The sequence below is a fragment of the Macadamia integrifolia genome, chromosome 7, assembly GCF_013358625.1.
Source record: "Macadamia integrifolia cultivar HAES 741 chromosome 7, SCU_Mint_v3, whole genome shotgun sequence".
Taxonomy (NCBI): domain Eukaryota; kingdom Viridiplantae; phylum Streptophyta; class Magnoliopsida; order Proteales; family Proteaceae; genus Macadamia; species Macadamia integrifolia.
The window spans coordinates 10,127,566-10,151,065 of NC_056563.1; the positions used below are offsets into that span (position 1 = coordinate 10,127,566).

At 40.2% G+C, this 23,500-nt stretch overlaps 1 protein-coding gene across 1 annotated transcript; it reads right to left on the minus strand.

Moving 5' to 3' along the window:
- Positions 1–7: 7 nt before the first annotated feature.
- LOC122084648 (zinc finger CCCH domain-containing protein 46) lies at positions 8–22,871 on the minus strand. The gene is made up of 10 exons (XM_042653063.1): positions 22,534–22,871; positions 8,794–8,998; positions 8,437–8,528; positions 8,199–8,294; positions 7,953–8,046; positions 1,384–1,604; positions 1,044–1,135; positions 735–966; positions 379–448; positions 8–157 (listed from the first exon to the last, which is right to left on the minus strand). Exons 1-10 carry the CDS (start codon positions 22,575–22,577, stop codon positions 89–91), a joined length of 1,215 nt encoding a protein of 404 aa, XP_042508997.1. The 5' UTR covers positions 22,578–22,871; the 3' UTR covers positions 8–88.
- Positions 22,872–23,500: the final 629 nt, after the last annotated feature.

Here is a 23,500-nt window from a genome sequence, read left to right on the forward strand (position 1 = left end):
CCCCCCCAAAAAAAAAAAAAAGCCACCAACAAATTCAAGCTCCCCGGGAGCAGGTACTGCCTTCATCCAGCAGTCAATATCATTTTCATCATCTTTTCAGAATGGATTCATTAGAATCTGGAAATATGAACTGTTGTGGAGGTTCTTCTTCTGGAATCTGCAGAAAGAAAGACCATTCAGGAGATCCGAACCAAGATAAAAAAAAGCTTAAAAATAATAAACTAATGGCCATTATAATATAACCCCCAAGGAACACATACTCTTGTGACACCAAAAAAACCAAGATTTTGGTGTCACCAGCATATATTAGAGGATAAGGCCATTTTAGAACATAAAGCAATTTCTGTCCCCTATCTATATGGATTCTATTTCTTTTACCTCCCCAGGTTTCCAGTCTTTTAGCCAAATACTTCCATCGCCAGCAATGGCCTCTATTTTCTTGCTGTCCCTGCAGAAACAGGATGCAAAATCAATGGTAAACAAATGTTAAATTCCATTCTAGAGACAGGCAAATACTGCATATGTATCACTGTGCCTCAAACCAACCGAAGCGCAAAAAGTGGACAGCAAACGGCAATCAGCAAACCATAATCCAACTTAACTGAAGGAAGATCAGAAAATACCATTTCAAGTGAAAATATTTCATCTTATACTTCCAATAGGACTTTTTCTATACAATCTATATGATTATGTATTCTTTCCTATAAAAAAGACACTTTCAATGAAGGACTTACACAGAATGAGTATCCATGGATGCTAGTCCAACCACATTAGCAGAAAAGCTACCCCCATTTGGAAGTTTCTTTGACTCATTAGTAATATGATTGGGAAACTGTGCTGGCATTGGTGAAGAAACATGAAATGGGCCGCTTCCATCACCAAAGTTACTGCTGCTGATGTTCGGAATATCGAAGGTTGCGGCGGCACTTGAAAATGCCTGCATAGGCTGTTGATTCCCAAAAGATTCTGCAACATAGATGCCAATCAGAAGCTATGCAGCCTGCTTACATAAGTTTCAAACTTTCAAATGATCAGTTTAATACCTTTGCTACCAAATGTCAAATTGTCCATCCCAAGTCCTGGCGTCTGGAAAGAAATTGATTGCCCAAAAGCATTGGTAGATGACACAGGAGACCTGAAAACAAATGCTTTACATAAATTATTTAAGTTAATGCTTTTTTGACCTAGTAGCCGACCCCATTAAGTTGGGATAAGGCTTAGTTTGTTGTTGTTGTAATGCTTTTTTGAGATGGAAGCTGCAGAATACACAACTGGCCTTCAAGTATTATGAGTATATGATAAAACATGTATATATGAATAATTTAATACCTCTCCAATTTCAACCATAGCCCATTGAGAATTTGTGTACAAACGGAACCTTACCAGCTGCTACCTCCCAGATTAAGTGACGGGCCCAGTTGACTAAAACGTGAGAGTGAAGGAGGTCCACTATTTGGAGCAGTCGAGACAGATGCATTTGAATTGATTCCAGAAAATGAGCTTGCCCCAGTGGAAGTAGAATTCGAAGATATCACATAGGGATTACGACGTAAGTTCTCAAATTCAATCAATTTTGAATTCAGTAAATTCCTTTCTCTTTCAACCTGCAAAGGCAGCCAACAACAGGTTCTCTTAGGTTTAATTGAAGTGCATGATCCCAGCCAATAAATCCATCAAATTGTACAACAAATTCTAATCAAGACATACTGAATAAGGGAATTAAATATACTGACAAGACTTGCACTGTTCAAGCTTTTATTATGCACATAAATCATAAAATGAGTAAACACGAAAAAAAATAAACATTCCAACTGAAACTATGGCCGATACCACTTATTAGGTCAAAGGTGTTTTGAGATACTAAGGTCTTAAGCTTCAACGTTTAATTCACTAGTATTCCCTGCTGGTGAAGAGCATTCAGAGTGACCCACTGGTTGCTGTGGGCGGGGTAATGTGGCTGCATAGAGTATGCTGCAGTCTACAAAAGACCAGTTGGAAAGATAAGACCTAAGACATATTGACCAACATCAGGCAGTAAAATTCTTAAGCAATTCAACAAGAAAATCTGATGGTATAATGTCGATCTGACATGCCATGAACCACTTAGGGCTCAACTTTCTAAAGCATAAATTTGATCTGAACAACTTTCAAAAGCATAAATTTGATCTGAACAGCTCAGAAGACATGCAATCTTTTTATTTTTCCTTCATTTTTTTTTTAATGGAAGAGCTTATCTTAAATAAATTATTTGAGGCATAGTCCAAGAAGTAGATGCATTTTAAGGGAGGAGAAGAGACACATGCTTAACTCTGTTAAGGAAAATTTCATGCATAAGCCAAGAAGATTAAGAGGTTTTGGGACTAGGTCTTTGAGAAAGGAAAGAGAGCACTGTTAGGCTATTAGCACAATGGAATATGGATCCATGGAAGTTCAGCAATGAAACTCCAATCCTGGGTGAAATCCATTTGGAAGCATGACAGCACAAAAGGTGGTGGGACTCAAATGGGACTCAAACAAGGTTGGTATTGCCGTGGCTACTTGGAAATTATAGTCAGGATTCCTATATCCCATCAACATCTCCTTGATCATGAGATTGGTCAGCATTTTGGCCTGCTTTAGAGAATGCAAGATGTACATATTGACTAGAACTCTGAAGATTCAAAAGGAAGAAACAGAAACATGATGCTCATGGATAGTTGATTGTTCTATATCAAGTCAAATTATAACTTTCTACTTGGTGTTAATTCTAAACATAATGAGAGTCAGAATTTGGCAAAGTAACAGTCACCCAGCGGTTAACATGTTCGTTTCAGAGCTTTGATGCAGGCCATTGGGGAGATTAAAGCTACCAATCAGGTCAGCATCCTAGGCAACTAATCCTGATATTCCCATGATCACTACAACAACAACAACAATAACAACTTAGCCTTTCCCCAACTAGATGGGGCCGGCTACATGGATCCACGATTAAAAAATAAATAAAAAGGGCACCACAAGAACATCCCACCTACAATCATTTGGAAACATGAATCTTTGCCCTCCAAACAGCTCTGTTTGAGATCAAACTAGAGTCAAGACCTAGTCTCTGCATATCTTTTCTTACAACATCCTCAGTGGTCATTTTAGGCCTACCCCTACCTCTTTTTGCTCCTTCCATCTGGATCTGGTCACTCCTCCTCACTGGGCATCCCTAGGTCTCTAGACATATTCATACCACCTTAAACGACATTCTCAGAGCTTGTCTTGAATCGGGGCTACTCCCAGATCATGTCTAACATGGTCATTCCTTATCCTATCTCTCCTAGTTTTTCCACACATCCATCTCAACATCCTCATCTCTGCTACGCTCAGCTGATCAATGTCACACTTCTTGACTACCAAATACTCCACCCCATACATTACACCCGGTCTTACCATAGTCCTGTAGAATTTTCCTTTAAGCTTTAAAGGAATACGTCGATCACACAACACCCCAAATGCCCCTCTCCACTTCATCTTCCACTTTAACTCTGTTGGAAACATCATCTTCTATATCACCTTCCTTGTGTATGATGGACCCCAAATACCTAAAACAATCCCTTTACGGAATCTCTCACCAGTTTGTTATCTGTCCTTGTGTGGCAAAATTACACATTATATACTCCGTCTTCGTTCTACTAATTTTATGACCTCTTGACTCCCGGGTAGATCTCTTTAACTTCAACTTATCGTTAATCCTTGTAACTGTCTCGTCCACAAGAACAATATCATTGGCAAAAAGCATACACCACGGAACATCCCCATAGATGTTCTTGGTTCAGCCATCCATGATAAGCATAAACTAAATAAGGGCTTAAAGCAGAACCTTGATGCAACCCAATAGAAATCAAGAACTCCCTACCTTGGCCTCCCACGGTTCTCACACTAGTCACCACACCCTCATACATGTCTTTAATTATATTCACATATCTACTTGACACTCCTTTCTCCTCTAAAATATGCCAAATTAACTCTCTGGGGTTTCTGTTGTAGGATTTTTCTAAGACCATATGGAAGTCCATCTTGTAGGCTCTAGATTTCTCCATGAGTCTCCTTAGTAGGTAAATTGCCTCTATCATGGATCTACCTGGCATAAAACCAAACTGGTTCCCTAAAATATTAGTTTCTCTTCTCAAGTGGGCTTCGATAACCTTCTCCCATTGTTTTATTGTATGACTCATAAGCTTTATACGTTTATAGTTATTGCAGCTCCGTATATCACCCTTGTTTTTGTAGATTGGAATTACAATGCTTCTCCCCCATTCATCTGGTATCTTTCTAGTGCTTAGAATATTATAAAAGTGCTTGGTCAGCCAAGATATCCCACATAGTCCCAAGCTCTTCCACACTTCAATTGGGACTTCATCCGATCCTAAAGTCCTACGACAAGGATTAAAGTATCGGTATCGATCGCCGTATCGGTCGGCCAAAATTAAGATACGTATCGGAGGGTATCGTATCGTATCGTATCGTATCGGAGATACGCTAAGATACGCACATAAATGGATAAGAAACACTTTTTTATACACTTTTGCATAAAAAAATAGTTAAAAAAAGCTATAAATAACATGTATTATGCATAAACAGTAAATTGAGAGTATCGCACTCATGGTTTTAAGTATCGATGCGTATCATTCCGTTTCGGCCGATACTTATCGGTATCGGTAGGCATCGGCACGATACATACCGATATGCTACAAGGAATTTTTTACCCCTCTTTGTGTATCGGTGTATCGGTAGTATCGAATCGTGCCGTCACTATCAGTACCGATACGTACGATACTCCACAATACAAACTTTTGAAAACCTAAAAATTCCTGAGTATCGATACGTATCGCACTATATCATACAGTATCGTACCGATACGGTACGATACGGCACGATACGGCTACTTAAGTGTGGAATGTGTCTTTTTTGTTTGAAACAAACACTTCAAACTCTCTTACCATTTTACCAACAGTTTTATATATTTCTCTTCTTTCTTCCTTTTTGATTCACACACCTTTTTGGAGACTCAAATGGTAGATTGAAGGAAATAATGTGGAAGTGAATGGTTTAAACAAGACAAGGATGGTGTAACTCAACCAGATAGTGATGATGATGACCAAGACAAGGATGATGATGATGATGACGATGGTGGTGATGGTGGTGGCAGTGGTGGTGATGGTGGTGGTGGTGGTGGTGGTGGTGGTGGCCAAACTTATGTACCAGTACATTTCACAGAGGAGGCTGCATTTACACATGCAACCCAAGATAGTCATTATGGTGCTCGCACACAACTAAAGTCGCCTACCCACAATCCGAGTGCTACTGATGCATTGATGAGTAACATGGAGTCAATGAGCATTAGTTCAGATCCCGTTGGTTCCTCATCCGGACATGGACATCATGTATCTTCAGACGCATCTTCAAGCTATGGATATGGGACTTATGCAGGACAATCATTTGCCAATCCAAAGCAGTACAAAAGTTCAGATCATGTTGGTTCCTCATCCAGACATGGACACCATGTATCTTCAGGTGCTTCTTCAGGCTATGGATATGGGACTTATGCAGGACCAACATTGGCCACTCCTGAGTAGTACAGAAGATTCTACAATGAATGGGAGACCCACTACCATAAATATTTCAACTGGGGTAAATATTGTGCCTATATTCGACAAGTGCAGAACATCATCTTAGTTGCTCCTATTGAAGAAGAAGGTCCTAGCCTAGGATTTGAACCACCACGACACTCTTCATGGCACTCATCATAGTGGCAATGGCAATGAGGAAAGAAAAAACTATAAGAAACCTCATCATTTTGAACATTTTCAACTCAATATATTTGTCTATTAATACGATACCCTCTACTTAAGTATTTATGCATTCTACATGTTATATATAGCTTTTTTTAACTATTTTTTTATGCAAAAGTATATAAAAATGTGTTCCCTATCCATTTATGTGAGTATCTTTAGCGTATCTCCGATACGATACGATACCCTCCGATACGTATCTTAATTTTGACCGACCGATATCGATACTTTAATCCTTGAATTCGCACTAAGAATCCACGGTTTGTAGTTGTCCCATAAATGTAAAATCCTTGTTCTCAACCTTGATTTCCACTTTAGTTAGAGAAAAAAATGGTTGGCAGCAACTTTGAAACAAAAACACCTCAAAAAATTATTTTTCTAAAAAATTACCCATTTTGGCCATTTTATGACCATATCGGTACGTATCGGTCATACATACCGATACACACTGATACGTATCGATATATACCGGTACATACCAACACGTACTGATACATACCGAAATGTACATTTCACTTCGATTTTGAATTTTTTATAGAGTATTGGTGAGTATCGGTGGTGTATCGGTGGTGTATCGGTGCGTATCGGTGTGTATCGTAAGATATTTATCAATACAAAGGGGTTTTAAAATTTTCATGTATCGTATCGGTCCATATCGTATCGGTAAGGGCCGATACGGTACGATACGGACCGATACTTTAAACCCTGATCAGAGTACAACAAAAACACCTAGAGGCAATTGTTGATTTATTGCTGTTAGCCTACATCTTAAAATTGATTCTCTTAACCAGTTTTCAAAATTGCACAATAGCCAAGTTTTGAGTGTTTTACTATTTTTTCTGTTGACTAATTGATACAAACACTAATTATTTGCAAAGGATCATAGTTGAACTATCAAGTCCCTAAATAAACTAAATTAAGACTGCCACTGAATTGTCTATTGTCGATTGAATGTGTACTGTTCATATTAAATTTGTGTTCTTATATATGAATTCCGGTTGGTTTTGATCCTGTTAGTTAGTGGGGAGACAATGGTTTTGTCCCTTGCCCCATGCTGACCCCTAGAGTTTCATCATTTTTAAAGAGTTGGATATATTCATGTTGGGTGGATTCATTTATTGATCACTAGAATTAGGGTTAATTTTGACTTAATCTTTCATCAAGCTTTCTCTATCCTGGAACAATTCAAGAAGAGAGTTTTTGCTAGCCTGCCAAAAAACTTATGTTGCAGCGCAAAAGAAACCTCTATAATTTTTTTTTTGGAGTGTGAGATTGCTATGGATGCACTATTTAGGCCTATTTGGTTTGGATTGGAAACACCCCCTCCTCCAGTGCAAGCACCAGATGAAACAACCAACCAGAGAGATAATTTTCTACTGGCAGGCTCAGTTGTTTAGAATCTGATTTCTTACCCAGTGCAATGGAGAGCATTTGGAAGGAGAAAAAAATAGGATGATCTTCGATTAAAAAAAAAAAAAAAAACAAGAAGCATATCAATGCTGTGAGACTAGTAACAATTCAGTGGACTGCACATGTGGCCATGAAGTTTGAGGGTATATAAAAGTGAAGATCTTGGCGGCAGCCAGTGGACTACATTGGGGCACCTGATATAGTAGGAGTACAATTTCTTATATATACTTTACCTTCTGTAATGTTATGTGTATTACTTGCAGTTCTGTTTCTTTTAATTGATAAAAATTTCCTTTCCAGTCAAAAGAAACTCTGAGTAGAACCGACCAGCATTTTATCTTAGTGTTAAGCTTTCTGAATATTCTCAAGTTTTTTTCTGTAATCTCAATTTTTGGCCCTCTTCTTGGTGTAGATTATTACTAACTGATAGGTTCATACCCTCAGGCTATGTTTGTCCTGCATGAGGTCTCCTGGCTTTAACTTGGTGATTAAACCATTTCACAAAATATTGTCCTTGATTATTCAATCCAAGCCCCGAATCATGTGTTTTAAGCCAAACTAAGGAGACTTCTCATTCATTACCGAAGAAGTATAAAAGTTTGATATATGATATCATGATTTACACTACATTAAGTGACCTCAAGGTGTTTTTCATGAAAAAGTTGGTACTCATTACCTAAGCATCAATAGAAATAGAAGAAATTGTATTTGTGTAAATCTTCTTACAATTGATTGCAAGCTTAACCCCTGCTTGGCATCCTTATATGCTTCCGCTCGCAATTCTTCATAGCTAATGTCACCAACAATGTCGCATGGGCCACTGCAAAGAAATTAACTCGAGATTTAGCCATCATGATTCCCTCTTGGAGATAGAAGAGAATGGAGTAAAATATATTACACTTTCTCCCACAACTGGAGTTGACAGAAAAATAATAGTTACCCCTCCCCCCACCCCTGTTATATAAAACATACTATTTAGAATGGCCATAGCAGGTAAGCTTCCAAAGTGGTCTCTCATTGTCAAAATCTTCGACAATTTGACGTTTGCATGACTCGGAATCTGTACACCTAGACATCAGTGAAATGCAAAATTCTTTAATGAGTAATCTTGAGTTCCACACACAATGTGAGAGAGAGAGAATCAGGAATAAGTTACAGAACTGCAAACAGAAGCGAGCATGCGAGTATTTTCTATAACTAGAGGACTCACTTATGGGGAGCCTGGGACTGGTTGTCAGCTTGCCGAGAACTAGGGTTTGCAGCAGGTACACTTGATGAACGAGTCCACTTGTTTTCAAATGGCTGATCCCAGAACACATGATTACAAACAACAGACAAGATGTATCATGTATGCCAAACTCTTTAATGAAAATGAAAAACAGGTGAAAGTTTATGTATCCTAGATCCATTAGCTCATGAAACTACCAAACATGAAAATAAGACATCTGATGAGACTTGAGGACATCACATATAAACTATAATAATCGGGTATACCAGAAGGAAACCTTTGCTTTAATTGACAATCTAGGGTATTTTATATGCTAGGGATGTATATATCATTACAAACCTTGAATTGATTCTGATATTTTGAACCAAAATCAGAGTCTCCTTTTGGCTTCGAGTTGTTCTGCACTCCAAATCCAAAAGGGTTGGACTTTTGCTGTTGCTGATTTGTTTGCTGAAACTGTGAACCAGTCCCAAAACCAAATGGATTAGGTTTCGTCTGTTGCTGATTCACATGGAGAAACTTACACCTGTCACCATATTGACAACTGGAAAGAGGAAAGAAAATATTAAGCATAATACAGGGTCTCGTTTAGAAAATTAAAAGTTACACCATATTAAAAGCTGAGATAGATAAGGCAAAAACTACAAACCAACCAAGTTTTCCAGGAACTGGCCTAGAAAATCTTAGTAATTGAAAACATAAGTATGGTGTGGAATTGCCCTCAGTGGAAAATCAATTTGCATACCAAATGTATCAGATGCATATACACATGTAATTGCGGGCAAGGTTTAAAGTATTGGCATCACATATTGTATCGGTTGGGTGATTTTGAGAGATGTATCGGACCAGAGATACGCTTGGAAATACACTTTTGGAGCAAAAAATAGTATAAATAAGAATTATTTAACATGTATTATGCATAAACACTAAAATGGAGAACATCATATAATAGATAAGTGCATTCAATTGAAATTGTTATGAATGATGACGTTTCTTAAATGTAGTAATAATCTAATTCCTTACATGTAGTAATAGTCTAATGCAATGAAGACTGAAGAGTCTCCGGCAGGTTCAAACTCATAGCTGGAAGGGTATTCAGAAATATGAGCGATTAGGATGATGTTGTGCACCAACCAAACATAAGTACAATATTGACCCCAGTCAAATAGTTATGGTAATGTCTCTCCCACTCACAGTAGATCTGATGTAGATCTACTACAGATAATTTTCCCTAAGCAATAGAACTTGGTTAGTTTGAAAAAACAAACAAACAAATGGGTGGGTTAGTTTTACCTAAATCTATCAATTTATAACAAAAATAAATAAAAAGGTATAAAAACAATGATAAACACAGATCAAGTTCTTGAGAATTTGTGAAATCTCTTTCTATCTTTGATTTTAACCTGTACAATAATGTAAAGTTAGGCTTTTAGGCTCCCTTGAAAGTATTGATACGGTGCGATACTTTAAACCTTGTTTGTGAGACAAGTAATCAAGGAAAAAATTTGGCCCACTGTTCTTGACCAGCCAAGTGCAACTTAAACCTAATTAGTTTTCAAGCGAAGCCAAACATAAGTATGAGCTGGGTTGGGTTGACATCTTTACAGCCTTAAGCCCCAACAAGGCCTGGTCTAAGATTTCTAGCCCTAAGGATAGGTTAAGGTTGGAAAGTTCTGACCCTGAGCCAGGGTCAAGCTGGGCGGGGCTGGGCTCAACTCGAGGCCTCAACCCTGGCCCAGCCCGACCCTGACTTAGGGTCAGAACTTTCCAACCCTAACCTACCCTCAGGGCTAGAAATCTTAGACCAAGACTTGTTCGAGCTCAAGGCGGACCAAGGTGGGTTCAAGCCAAAAGGCCCAAACTTACACCCCTAGTTTTCACCATTTAGTTGTCTATCGTAGTGTAAGTAAAGTTACACATCATATACTGCATCTTCGTTCTACTTATCTTAAAACCTCTCAATTCCAATATTGATCTCCATAACTCCAACGTAGCTTAATCCCTGCTTTTGTCTCATCAACCAAAACAATATCATCAACAAAGAGCAAACACCACGGAACCTCATCTTGAATATTTCTAGTTAAATCATCCATGATGAGTGCAAACAAATAAAGGCTTAAAGTTGATACTTAATGTAGCCCAATTGTAATTGGGAAATCATTGCTTTGACCTCCCACAGTTCTCACACTAGTCATCACGCCCTCATAGATATTTTTAATTATATCCACATATTTACTTGACACTCTTCTCCTCTCGAGAAACATCCCATATAAATGCTCAAGGGACTTTATCATATGCTTTTTCTAGGTCAATAAAGACAAAAAGCATATCCTTCTTGCAAGCTCTAAATCTTTTCATGAGCCTTTTGAGTAAGTAAATAGATGTTGCATATTTGGCACTCCATGGCTTCTCCCCCTGCTGGGAGGCTCCCCTCCCCTACCCCCCTCCTTTGTCCGCCGCCATTCCTACCTACCTCCCTTCCCTCGTCCCCCCCCTCCCTGCTGAAAAATGCCTGGAACACCCCTTTCAAGCATTCGGTCTCCCTCCCTGCTGGTGGACTGCCCCTCCATTTTATCTCCTCTACCTCGGTGGGAGACTCACTATTGCCAGGTGTCCTGCCGATGCCCTTGGCTCTAAAGCTGTCTGCTGGTCTAAGTCCCTTACCAGCCACTTCCTCGGGAAGAGACCTCCCTTCCACTTGGTTAAGATGTCCTTGCTAAAACAATAGAAGCCCGCTGGCACGATCGAGACTTTTTTGATGGACCATGGGTTCTTCTTGTTTAACTTCTCTAATGAGAATGATAAGGCTCGCTGCCTGGAAGGTAGCCCTTGGTTAACTGGGAGAAAACCCATTTTCCTTCGCCCTTGGAACCACCGGCTCTTGCTTAATCGTGTTGATTTCTCTACTATCCCTCTCTGGATCACGTTGCCTAGTCTCCCCCTCCATTTTTGGTGCTCTGAAGGCTTGAGCAGAATTGGCTTAGTCCTTGGTACTCCTCTTTGCACTGACGCTAGAACTAATCCGAAGGACAGATTGGCGTACTCCAGGATCTGTGTGGAAGTTCTTACCCTTGTCACTTTGCCTTCCATCATCGATGTTCAGGATGGGGATGATCATCTCTTCCAGCAACCCATCGGTTACGACTGGCTCCCGCCCCAGTGCCTCTACTGCGTTTTTGGATATGATACTTCAGTTTGTCGCCCTACTCCTTCGAGACTGGCTTCTGAGGATGAGAATCTAGTGCAACCTCCTGGCCCCTTCTCTTTTCGGGAATGCTCTGTTATGATTGATACCGATCATCGGCCTTTCCAGCCTCCGTCGGCGAGAGGCAGGAAACTCTCCAGGCGCCAAAACTGCCTTCGATCCTCTCAACCTGACGCTTCCCAACATCCAATGGTCACTATTGACCCTTTGCCATTGGTCAAAACCGTTTCTTGATCCTGGCGTCTAAGAGGGGAGAGGGGAGAGGGGAGATGATGCAAACCCCATCACATTGGCTCCTGTCGCTGTCCCCTCTATCGAGTCGTTGGTTGATCCTGTAACCGCCGACAGCTCCTCTACAGCTTCTTCCTTTGATGAAGAGAACTCTTCATCAGATTTGTCCTCTGACGAAGACTCCTCATCCTCTGAAGACTCTGGCGAGGATCCCCTAAGTTCTGCTACTTATGGTGACGTCGCCCAGCCTTTGGTTAAATGTGAAACGAATGGAAAAACCCCCTTTTGTCGTTACTCTTCGGCCAGGTGCCCCTTGGAGCTGGGCCACGTGCCAATCAACTCCCAAACATCACTGCTTGACCAACTCCCTCTATTGGGCCCATCCAACTCTACTCCATGCTCGACTGATGACTCAAGCCAATACCACTTACCTACTATTATCTCAGCCCACCCCACCTCCCTTGAGCCCACTTCTGAGCACATCGACATCGCCCCTCAGAGCATCACAACCCACCCCACTCCTATTCAGTCCATTTCTGAGCCCAACACCATCGTCACATAGAACCTCTCTTCTCCATCCTTAGCCAACTCCGTGACCCTGACCCTGACCCGCCGACTTCTTTTAAACCTGTCTTCTTCGCCCACTTCTCCTGGGAACCTGAAGAAAGGCGTTGTTGCTTCCAGAAGACCCAAAAGGCCCCCTACTCCAAATCTATTGTTGTTCCAGCCCCTGTAGTTGTTTCCTTCCCCCAGATCCTACCAGAGGCGAAGGAAGTCCCGTCCCACTATTGCCCCTGTCAGCTCCTCCATTGTGGAGCTTGCGCTGCCCCCTCTCTGATTCCCTGATGTCTCACGGCCTGGTGTGGAATCACAGGGGCCTAAATTCCCCTACGAAGCAAACCATTGTCCGCCTTCTCCTCAAAGAAATCAAGCCTACCTTCTGCTGTTTGTTGGAAACTCACATTAAAGAGCTCTCTGTCTCTCGTATTATCTCATCCATTGCCCCTGGTTGGTCTCACTTCTCTAACCATTCCCAACACCCAAATGGGCGTATCTGCCTCCTTTGGGACCCTGCAAAATTTTTCAATTTCCCTTATCTCTGCAGCCTCTCAGCTCCTGCACTTTTCCATTTCTGACCCAACTAGTAGTTTCTCTCTCATTTTTTTGCCATTTATGCCTCCAACCGTGTGTTGTACAGAGACACTCTTTGGAACGATCTTCGCAACTTAGCTGCCCAGGTTGGGTCCCGTCTCTGGGGAATATACGGAGACTTCAATGTGGTCCGCTTCTCCTATGAAAAGCAGGGTGGTGGTCATTTGAACCCTTCCAATATGGATGCTAATGACTGCATTGGGGATATTGGGATTGATGATCTTCGCTGGTCTGGCATAAATTCACATGGAACAACAAAAGAACTGGATCCTCCAGAATTGCTTGTAAGCTGGACAAGATGCTAGTCAATGAAGCTTGGCTCTCCTCTTTCCCCTCTTCCCATGCCTCCATCTTCTTCTAATCACAACCCCATTTCCATCCTAATCCATCCCTACACCTCCTTTGGTCCCAAGCCTTTTAAATTTTTTGATATGTGATCTTCTCACCCTGAATTCCTGTCAATTGTCCAAACTGCTTGGCCCAAGCCTGTCCAAACTGCTTGGCTCAAGCCTGTCCAAGCCCATTCTTCCCCTCTTATTGCTTTGGCCAGGAAGCTTAGAAATGTCAAAGCTGATCTTAAGCTTTAGAATGCTAACATTTTCAGGAACATCTCTTCTCTTGTTGCCGATTGCAGGAATAGGCTCTCCACCATCCTAGTTCAGCTTCAAGCCAACTACTAGAACCCCTCTTTGGAATCTGCAAAGCTTTTAAACCTTTTGTCTCAGGAAGAGAGCTTCTTAAGACAAAAGTCTAGAATCACTTGGTTGGAGCTTGGAGACTCAAACTCATCATACTTTCATTGCTCCTTGAAGGCTAGAAACAACTACAACTCCATCACCAAGCTTATTTCCCCTGATGGTACCCAAGTCTCCAAAGTAGATGAGATTCAAGAGATGGCTGTGAACCACTTAAAGCATCTGTTCAACCCTCCTCTTCCTTGTGCTCCCCCTATTCAGGAAGGTCATTTCAACAAATTTGTCCCAACCAACATGGCCCAAATGCTTTGGTCAATCCCCATGGATGAGGAAATCACATCCGCTATCCTTTCTAAACAAAGCCCCTGGCCCTGATTGATTTAGTATGGGCTTCTTCAAAGTTACATGGGATATCATCAAAGAGGATCTAATCAAGGCAGTCAAAAGCTTCTTCTTCAATCCAAGTTAGATCAAGGGCATCAATCACACCTTTCTTTGCATCATCCCCAAGCATGAGGGAGCCATCACCATAAATGACTTTAGGCCAATTTCTCTATGCAATCTCATTTACACGTTTATTGCCAAGATCCTTTCCAACAGGCTCAAAAAAGTGATTGACTCCCTTGTCAGTGACAATCAATCAGCTTTCATCCTGGGAAGAAGCATAGGAGACAACATTCTCCTTTGTCATGAGATTGTAAAAGGTTTTGCTAGGAAGGACCACCACCCAGCTGCTCTCGTGAAAATTGATGTTTACAAAGCTTTTGACTCCCTGAGATGGGACTTTATCATTTCTGTCCTCAGCAAGATAGGCTTTCCTCCCACATTCATAAACTGGATTTTTTATTGCATTGCCTCCCCTCAGTCTTGTTCAATGGTACCTCGGCTGGTTTCTTCTCTCCCTTTGCAGGAATTAGACAGGGATGCCCTCTTTTGCCTTATTTATTTTGCCTTGGTATGGAAGTTCTATCCAGAAGTTTGCAAGCTGGCTCGGATCAAAATCTTATTGCCCCCATCCATAAATGCAAAGCTTTAAGGCTCACCCACCTAACTTTTGCTGATGATTTGATGATCTTTTCCAAAGCTAATGCCCCCTCTATTGATTCTATTATGCTTTGCCTAGACCTCTTTGCATCAATATCTGGTCTTAGCATCAACCAAGGAAATCTCTCATATTCCTCTCTGGGATTCCAGATGCTACAAAGGTCTTCTTCCTCAAGAAAACGGGGTTCAATCTGGGTCTCTTCCTGTCAGGTATTTGGGGCTACCTCTAATTCCAGCAAGGCTCACAGCTCACCATTGCTCTCCCATGTTGGATCTCATCAGAAAGCGCCTTCAACTATGGAAAGGCAAGCTTCTTTCTTTTGTTGGGCACCTTGAGCTCATTAGATCCATTCTCCAAGCCTCCTACATCTACTGGTCTGGTATCTATGGGTTTCACAAATCCATCTATTCAAAATTGGAATCTATCTTTAATGCCTTCCTTTGGAAAGGATGCGAATCTTCTAAATTTCTTCGTCCCATAAGCTGGGCCGCAATCTGTCTGCCCAAAAAGGAAGGAGGATTGGGCTTGAGACGTATCAAGGATGTTAACTGTGCTGGCATTCTAAAGTTGATATGGAAAGTGATTTCTAAGAAGAAAAATATCTGGGTGGACTGGATTTACTCAAATATGCTTAAGAATGACACTTTTGGTCTGTGCGCTCTCCCTCAGATGCTTCATGGGTTTGGCACAAGATGATCTCTCTCCGAACCTTGGCCTCTAGAGCTATTTCCTCTTAGATAGGTGATGGATCCTCCACTTATTTATGGCTTGACCTCTGGCACCCTATAGGGATCCTAGCTCATGTTCTCAGTGCCCGAAGCATTTATAGTTCTGGTCTTCCAAGGCTCGCTAAGGTTGTTGATATAATGTCATTCAGATCTTAGTGTCCCCCTCCGAGCTCCTCTCCGCAGAAGGAAGATATTTAGAATGCTTTGCCTGTGTTTCCCTCTTCTGGCCACTCAAGGTGCAACACTCTTCCTTGGACCCATTCCCCAGCGGGATTTTTTATGCAAAGGCTGCTTGGGATTATGTCCGAACTCAAAGCCCTTTCTCCCTTTGGCACAAGCTTATCTGGTTCAAGCATCATATTCTTAGGAAAAGCTTCATGGCCTGAAGAGTTTTCACAAATTGCCTCCCCACTTAGGCCTTCCTCATTCACAGAAGGATCCCTGTCTCCCCGCTTTGTTATCTTTGTGGATCAGAGCCAGAGGACATAAAGCACCTCTTCTTTGCATGCCTTGTCTCCTCTTCCATCTAGAGTTTAGTCCTCTCCAAGTGCTAGCCTTCTTCAAAAAGAAATCTCCTTTTCCACAGGGAATGGATCTGGATGGACATGACATTCCAGGGAAAGGCCGTCTGTGACTTCGTGGGCAAGCTCGCCTTCTGTGCAACCATCAATCAGATCTAGATGGAGAGGAATCACAAAAAATGGACCTCCAACTCTCGGCCTCTTGGAAAGATTTGGAGCTCCATATTTTTTTATATCAAAGCTAAGATCTCAAAAGTCTCCTCCAATTGCCCCTCCGCTAGAAATGATCATATTGTAACTTCCTTGGAGCAACCTAGCTCTGTGACCAGGACCCAGGATTCTCATTGAGATCCTTGTTTGTCTCCCTTCTTCTCCCCCCTTCTTGCTAGTGGCTTGTATATTTTTCTCCTTTGGTAATGAATTAAATTATTCACCCAAAAGAAAGTAAATAGATGTTGTGCCAAAATAAACTACCATAGGAAAAGAAATACTTTCATACTATTTTTTCTTAATTTTTTAACCCACAAGTCCACAACTCGTATTGGATTTGTTGATGTAACACAAGGTTACATTTCGGTGATGCAGTTAAAAGTGTCCAATTAGACCAATTGGGCCTTAAAAGAATTTATTTTGGCCCAAGGTTCAGTTCTATGGGGCCTTGGGCTTGTTATTATTGGGTTTATTGATATAATGAGCCTAATTTCTAAGTCTATAAGGTGGGAATAAAATTAATACATAGGATTAGTAGTTAAGTATTTGAGTTAGATTAGGATACTCAGTAGCTTTTAAGAGTTCTATTTTAAGTCTATTTACTTAAGTCAGTTTAAGAGAGTAATTAGGAGTCCTTTTATTAAATAATTTTGGAATTTTGGAAAGTATTTAGTAATGTAATACACCCTCCCATCAATTGGAGATGATTTGGAGAAAAATATGAGTTTTCCCTTCAAGAGTTTTGGTGTTGTTGAGCAGTACATATGGGATTAGTATCTCATACCTAATTTCTTCTCCTCTTCTCTTATGTTCTCTTCTCCTTCTCTTCTTCCACATGTTTTCTTTCTTCTTCCTCCCAAGAAGATCAATCTCATCTCTCTTCACTTCCATCGATCTGATTTCTTCACTTAACAACATAGTTGCTTCCTTCATCTCAAATGTGATCACAAATTTGATCATCTGACTTGCTTGCATTTGAGACCATAGTAAGGATTTTTTTTCTCATTGCATACCGACACTTTCAAGACTCAAGTTCATTTGCCTAACAGAAAAAACTGTTGTTTTACTCAAAGATAATGGGTAGAGTGACAATTTCATCTCGCGGTCTATGGTGATATTATTAAAGACCAACAAGATCATCATTGAGTCTTGAGGATGATGTCTTCGTTGAATTCTCAATTTCTCAATATTGCGAGGATTCTTATTGTGAGCTATTTGAATCTTTCAAATGCATCATTAAGCGGCAATGGTTGGAAGAGTGGAAAGGTTGAGTTGTTCACGATAGCTTTTTGTGCACCCTAAAGCCTTTCAATGCACGTCAGACGTATGCCTTCGAGGACCAGTTGACGAAGTTTGCTCAAAGCCAAAAGAGGCAACATTAGCAATCCAGCCATAGGAAGAACCGCAAGTTACGACAAAGACAAATGAGAAGATCATGATTCATGATGTGGATACAACCCTACCAATTCGATCCTCTTGCAAAGATATTAATTGAAGCTAAGAATTTGATTAACCGTCTGATTGAAGACGTGTAGCCCCAAGAACATATTCCAGTTGGAGAGACACAACTTGACCTTGTTCATAAGGAGATCGAAACGGTTGACTCTCTTCTTCCCCCACAAATCTTGGAAGTAATGAAGCAGATCGTTGCTAATATTTATGAGATGTGCCGGATCACCATCAAGACAAAGCAAGTGTTCGACAACATTGATTGAGTGGTGTTGATTCTTCCTTACTATAAAACTCGAGAACAAGTTTTTTCCAACATTTAGAAAATTGATGCAGTTAAGGGTGTCCAATTGGGCCTCGGACGACTATTTTGTCCCATGGTTGGCTTCTATGGGCCTTGGGCTTGTTATTTTTGAGTTTATAGATGAAATGGGCCTTGGGCTCGTTATTTTTTAGTAAAATGGAGAATGTCGGAGGAAGGACAGTGCAAAATAAATATTGATGGGTATTCTTTGGGTATAACAGGTCATGCTGCAGTGGGTGGCATTTTTCGGAATCCCGATGGACTTTTAATAATACCTTCGTGTGCATACAAATTTTTTTGCAGAATTTAGTGCATTTTACAATGGTATTCAATATGACGAGGAAAATGGATGCAAGCGACTATGGATAGAAAGTGATTCTACATCTATGATTTCCAGCATTACTAATCAGTCCATTCCATGGATTGTCATGCAACAGTGGAATCATTACAGGGTTTTTATTTCAATTCAATAGCACATCACCCACTGTTATAGAAAAGGAAATGCAACTTTTGTTATCCTCGCCAAGAAGGGAGCTTACAATCGAGATTCAAATTTTTTGCCGGAGTATCCCTCTTTTATTTCAAAATTATGCTACTTCCAACCTAGTAGGTATAGGTGAATTTATGGAATGTGTGGCCCCAAAATCTCTAAGACTCAGAATGAATATTCTGTTTACTTCTCACCCTACTGAAATCAGGAAAGCCACATTCAGAATGAGGCTTTCAAAGCTCCAGTCCAGGATGGTATGCCAGGCAAATTTTATCGACCCGACTGAAATGTAGCAGGGACTGATATTGTTTATTTTGGGCAATGGTTTCTCCTCTAAGGGTTTATGTTCAAGGTGTTTAACAGGACAACAATTATTTCAATCCCTAAACAAAAATACACGTATGAATCAAGTCAATTTCGTCTTATGTGTCTTTGCTTTCTCATCTACTAGATCATAATAAAATGCTTACTTAATCGACTTAAACATAAACTAACCTGTTTAATCAGTCCCTAACAAAGTGCTTTTGTTCCTTCTAGAGCCATTTTTGATAATGTCTGTCGCACATGAAATATTCAATCAAATGAAGTCCTCTAAAAGTAAAACGGATCATACAGCCCTAAGGCTAGACTCGTGTAGAGCATATGACAAAGTAGAATGGCCATTTTAAGAAAATATGCTTCATAAGTTAGGATTTCATGACATCTAGATTAATTAGATTATGCATTGTGTTACCATTGTCACATACTAGGTTAAAGTGATTGGGTCCATTTTTTACCAAGTAATACTTAGAAAGGTCTTAGACAAGGATGCCCTTTTCATTTTGTGTCAAGAGGTTTTTTCTTGTTCTCTGCTAAACCTGAAATTTCAAGGGATAATGAAATGGTGAAGATTGAGAAGAGAGAGTTATCGTAAAGTGATCATTTTAGGTATCTAGGGTAAATCATAAATAAAGAAGTTGATATATAGGATGTGAAATAGCCTAGAGGGAGGGTGAATAGGTTATACTAGTGGAAATTAATTCTTTTCGATGTATAGGTCCCAAGTGTGATTGCAAATTAAAAACGATGCGGAATAAATAAAATAGACACAATCACACAACATAAGATTTATAGTGGTTCGACTCAATCTGAGTCTAGTCCACTCCCTACAAGAATCCTCTTGTAAAGTATTCCACTAGTTCTCCCTTTCAGTACGATAGGTAGGGAAGAAAACCTTTACAATCTTTTTCACGGATAAGAGTATCCTTACAAATCTCCTTTACAGGCAGAGAGGCACCTTTACAATCCCCTTTGCAGGTAGAGATGCACCTTACAATCTCCTTTAAGGTAGAGAGGCACCTTACAATCTCCTTTAAGGTAGAGAGGCACCTTACACTCTTTTAAGGATAAGAGGATCCTTATAATCTCTTAAGGATGAGAGAGTCTTTACACAAGCCTAAGTACAGTCTAGACTTAATGTAAAATAGAAAATGGAGTAGTGGAATAAAAGAGAATTACCTCCGGTGTGGTGCAAATAAAATATGCAATGATGATAGAATGAATGCACCTTTTGAAGTCTTCTTTATGCTTGTAATGTAAATGCCAAGATGTAGATGAAGACTTGTAGATGGTCTTGAGTTCCTCTTGAATGTAAAATGAAGAACTTGAACTCAAGAGATGGTGTAGACCAATTCTCACTTCTAATGCTCAAATAATGCTTCTCTAAAGTTGGGATTTTTATTGTTCATTAATGAGTAGTATTAGAGGTATTTATAGGTGAACTTAGTGAAGCATTTTAGGCAGGGAATCAGGCTCTAACGGACATATTCTGGGTCCACCGGTCGACCGCCATTGGTAGCCGGTCGACCGCCGCCAAGAGCCGTTGTAGGCAAAAAAATAGCCGTTGGGGCACTTCCAGGCAGGCACCGGTCGACCGGGATTTTCAGCCGGTCGACCGCCTATGGTCTCGGACAGGTCCGGTCGACCGGGGCTTTCAGCCGGTCGACCTCCAACATGACAGATTGTAAGCCCCGGTCGACCTCCAACATGACAGACTGTTTTGACAGAATGCTGTCATACTGACCAGTCGTCAGTATTTTGACCATTAACTTTTCGGTCCAACCTTGGATTGACTTGAGATCAGTTGCGTTAGAATCACAACTCAATTTCCTACAGCTTCTATGAAAGATTCATCTCCTAATACTAATCTTAAGATTCCCTAAAATACCCTTAAGTCAGGTTACTGTGTGTTCCACACCACTTAGTGACTTTCCATACCTGGTCAAGGCATGCTCTATGGTCATTCTAATATGATGTAATGCACATGCATGAGGTGAGTGCATATAAGTATGTGGAAATTACAAATTACATTGTAAGTAACTTAATCTATCCTAGTGGTCTTCTTCTTCACTTGAATCTTCCATTCTTTGGCACTTTATCTTCTTTTCTTCTTGTTTGCAATTCCATGTCTTTAAGCTTAAATTCTTATGATATCTTCTTCAAGCATTGATGCCAACTTGTTGATACTCTTCATTTGATGACTTCAATCTTCATTTCTTCGTTTCATTCACCAAATTCGATCTTTGATATGAAGTCTCTACAAAACAATACTTAAAGGAAAATTGTGACATACCTTCATATGTTTGTTATCATCAAAACCAACTATAGGAGTGTGAGCATATCCCTAACAGGATGATGTTTCACAGAGGATTAAAGTGGGATGGATGAAGTGGAGAGGTGCGTTCAAAGTGTTCAGTGTTGTGTGACCGACGTGCAGCATTTAAGAAATGTCATATAGATAAGCTATGTGTAGCAAAGATAAGGATGTTGAGAGGATGTGTGGCAAACCTAGGAATGATAAAATAAGGAATGACCATATTAGAGCTGATTTGGGAATTGCCCCGATTCATGATAAGCTCCTAGGAAGTTGTTTAAGGTGGTATGGCCATTTTCAATGGAGGCCTAGGGATGCACCAATAAGGAGGAGTGAGCTAATTCAGATTGAATGAGCTAAAAGAGCTAGGAGCAGGCCTAAAATGACCATAGGAGAAGTAGTGAGGAAAGAAATGCATAGTTTAGGTCTTGCCCCAATTATAACCTTGAATAGGTCTGATTGGAGGGCAAGAATCCATGTAGTTGACCCCACTAAGGTGAGATATTTTAGTTATTTTTGTATAGTGTTCCTTCCCTTTTTACTTCTACTTTACTATCTTTGATCAGATTCATGTAACCGACCCCATTTAGTTGGGATAAGGCTGAGTTGTTATTGCTATTATTTCCAAGACATTTCCAACGGCTCCATTCCTACAGCAAGTTATCTCTTCCCCTGTATATATTTATATTATGAAAAGTTTAAATAAAAAAAGAAGAAGAAGGATTTGAGTCTAATGTAACTTCTTGTGGCAAGTGAGTTCCACTCTTGGGCGGAGTGAGTCCCCCATTTAAGTCTGAGGTCCTCTTGCAGTTAAGTGAGTCCCCATGCGACCCCTAGAAATTAAGTGGTCCTTTTTGACCCTTGAATTAAGTGGTCATTTTTGAACTCTTCTACATTTGTTAGTTTAGTTTTGAACCACATCAGCTACGATTATTGAAGATATAGTTGTTTTACTGTCCCACTTTTCTACAGTGGTTATTTTTGTTTGTCCCCCCCCCCCCCACCCCCACAGAGAAGCCCATTTCTTAGCTAAAGGGGCTTCAAAGTTTGGTCTCTCACGGGTGTGGTCGATTCATCCTTCCTATCTTGGCCGGAGAAACTCCTGCCAACTGATTTCTATTAATAGATTTTTAGTTTGTTGGGGAAAAAAAAAACTAGCCTATTAACAGAATCTAGGGGTCATGTATGAATCTTCCCCGTATGCTTTAGATAAAAGTAAAGATACTAAGGTAAGTGAATTGCGTCTATTGAAGCAAACAAGATGAATAGAAATCGATTCAGGTTTTTGTAGCGCAGAAGTATTTATGAGTCTGTTTTCATAGAATCATACTCGAAGTGAATCCGTCCAATCACTTATCCACTCAATCGTCAAGAAACGAAGGTAATAACAAGATAGAAGGAGAAAAATGACCATTACCTGCCACGCTGAAAGTTTCTGCAGGGCTCTTTCTTTCGGTTCATCCTCTCTCACTTTCTCTGAGAGACGACAATCCAGGCCTGATAGTTGATTGCAGAATCAGAAGGATATAGTCGACGGAAAGAAATTAGAACAATAGCGTTGAGCTTTCCCCCGGTGACGTGAGAAGTGAGAACAGAAGCAAAGATTTTAGTTAGTAAAAACAGTAGTTACTCATCCCACCCACGCGGTTTCACTTGCTCAAAGTCCCGCAGCACAGCACAGCCCAACCAAGAAAGGTTCCGTCTAAACTTTTGATCCCTGTTCTGTCTAGAATCTGGAATTCGGGATCAACCATCGACGCCGCAGCATATGGACTTATAGAGCGCAGCAATGATGAGCGCTAAAACGGTTCCATGCGTATAAGGACAGAAATGTCAATTCATGTGACGAGGACGAGGAAGAGGAAGAGGAAGAGGAAGATTGAAAGATAGTGGAGGCGTACCGCGTACCTCCTCCGCGGTCAGCTCATGAAGCTTTCTCCCTCACCGTGGCACTTTTTTTTTTTTTTTTTTTTTTTGAAAATTTACAATCATTTCTCTTCACTTGGTTTATATTTACTAAAACTCTCATACCTTTTATTTTTTTTACTAATACTTCCCTACTTTTTTATTTTTAAATCTCTTTCTCCCTTGCTCTTTTTAAATACTTATATTATCTTTCTTTTTCACTTGTAACATATTACACCTTTTTCAAATTGATTGGTTCAAACCATGGTTTGAACCAAACCATTAACAAAATTTGTCTCTTTCAATCATCAAGGATATTGGCATAGCTGATGTATCCTTAAAGATATTATTTATTTATTATTATTAATTTTTTTTATTTCGTCTCATCCAATCATTAAGGATGTTTATTTATTATTATTTTCTTAGCTTATCCATCATCACAAATTTAGCAATCTATTTTTTTTATCGGTATTAGATTG

Excerpts from the sequence above, each read along its gene's own strand:
- LOC122084648 (XM_042653063.1), bottom strand. The coding sequence starts at position 22,577 with ATGAACCGAAAGAAAGAGCCCTGCAGAAACTTTCAGCGTGGCAG. Across the intron at positions 8,999-22,533 it reads AGAAACTTTCAGCGTGGCAG|TTGTCAATATGGTGACAGGT; the intron begins GTAATGGTCATT and ends TCCTCTTTCCAG. Across the intron at positions 158-378 it reads AAGACTGGAAACCTGGGGAG|ATTCCAGAAGAAGAACCTCC; the intron begins GTAAAAGAAATA and ends TTCTTTCTGCAG.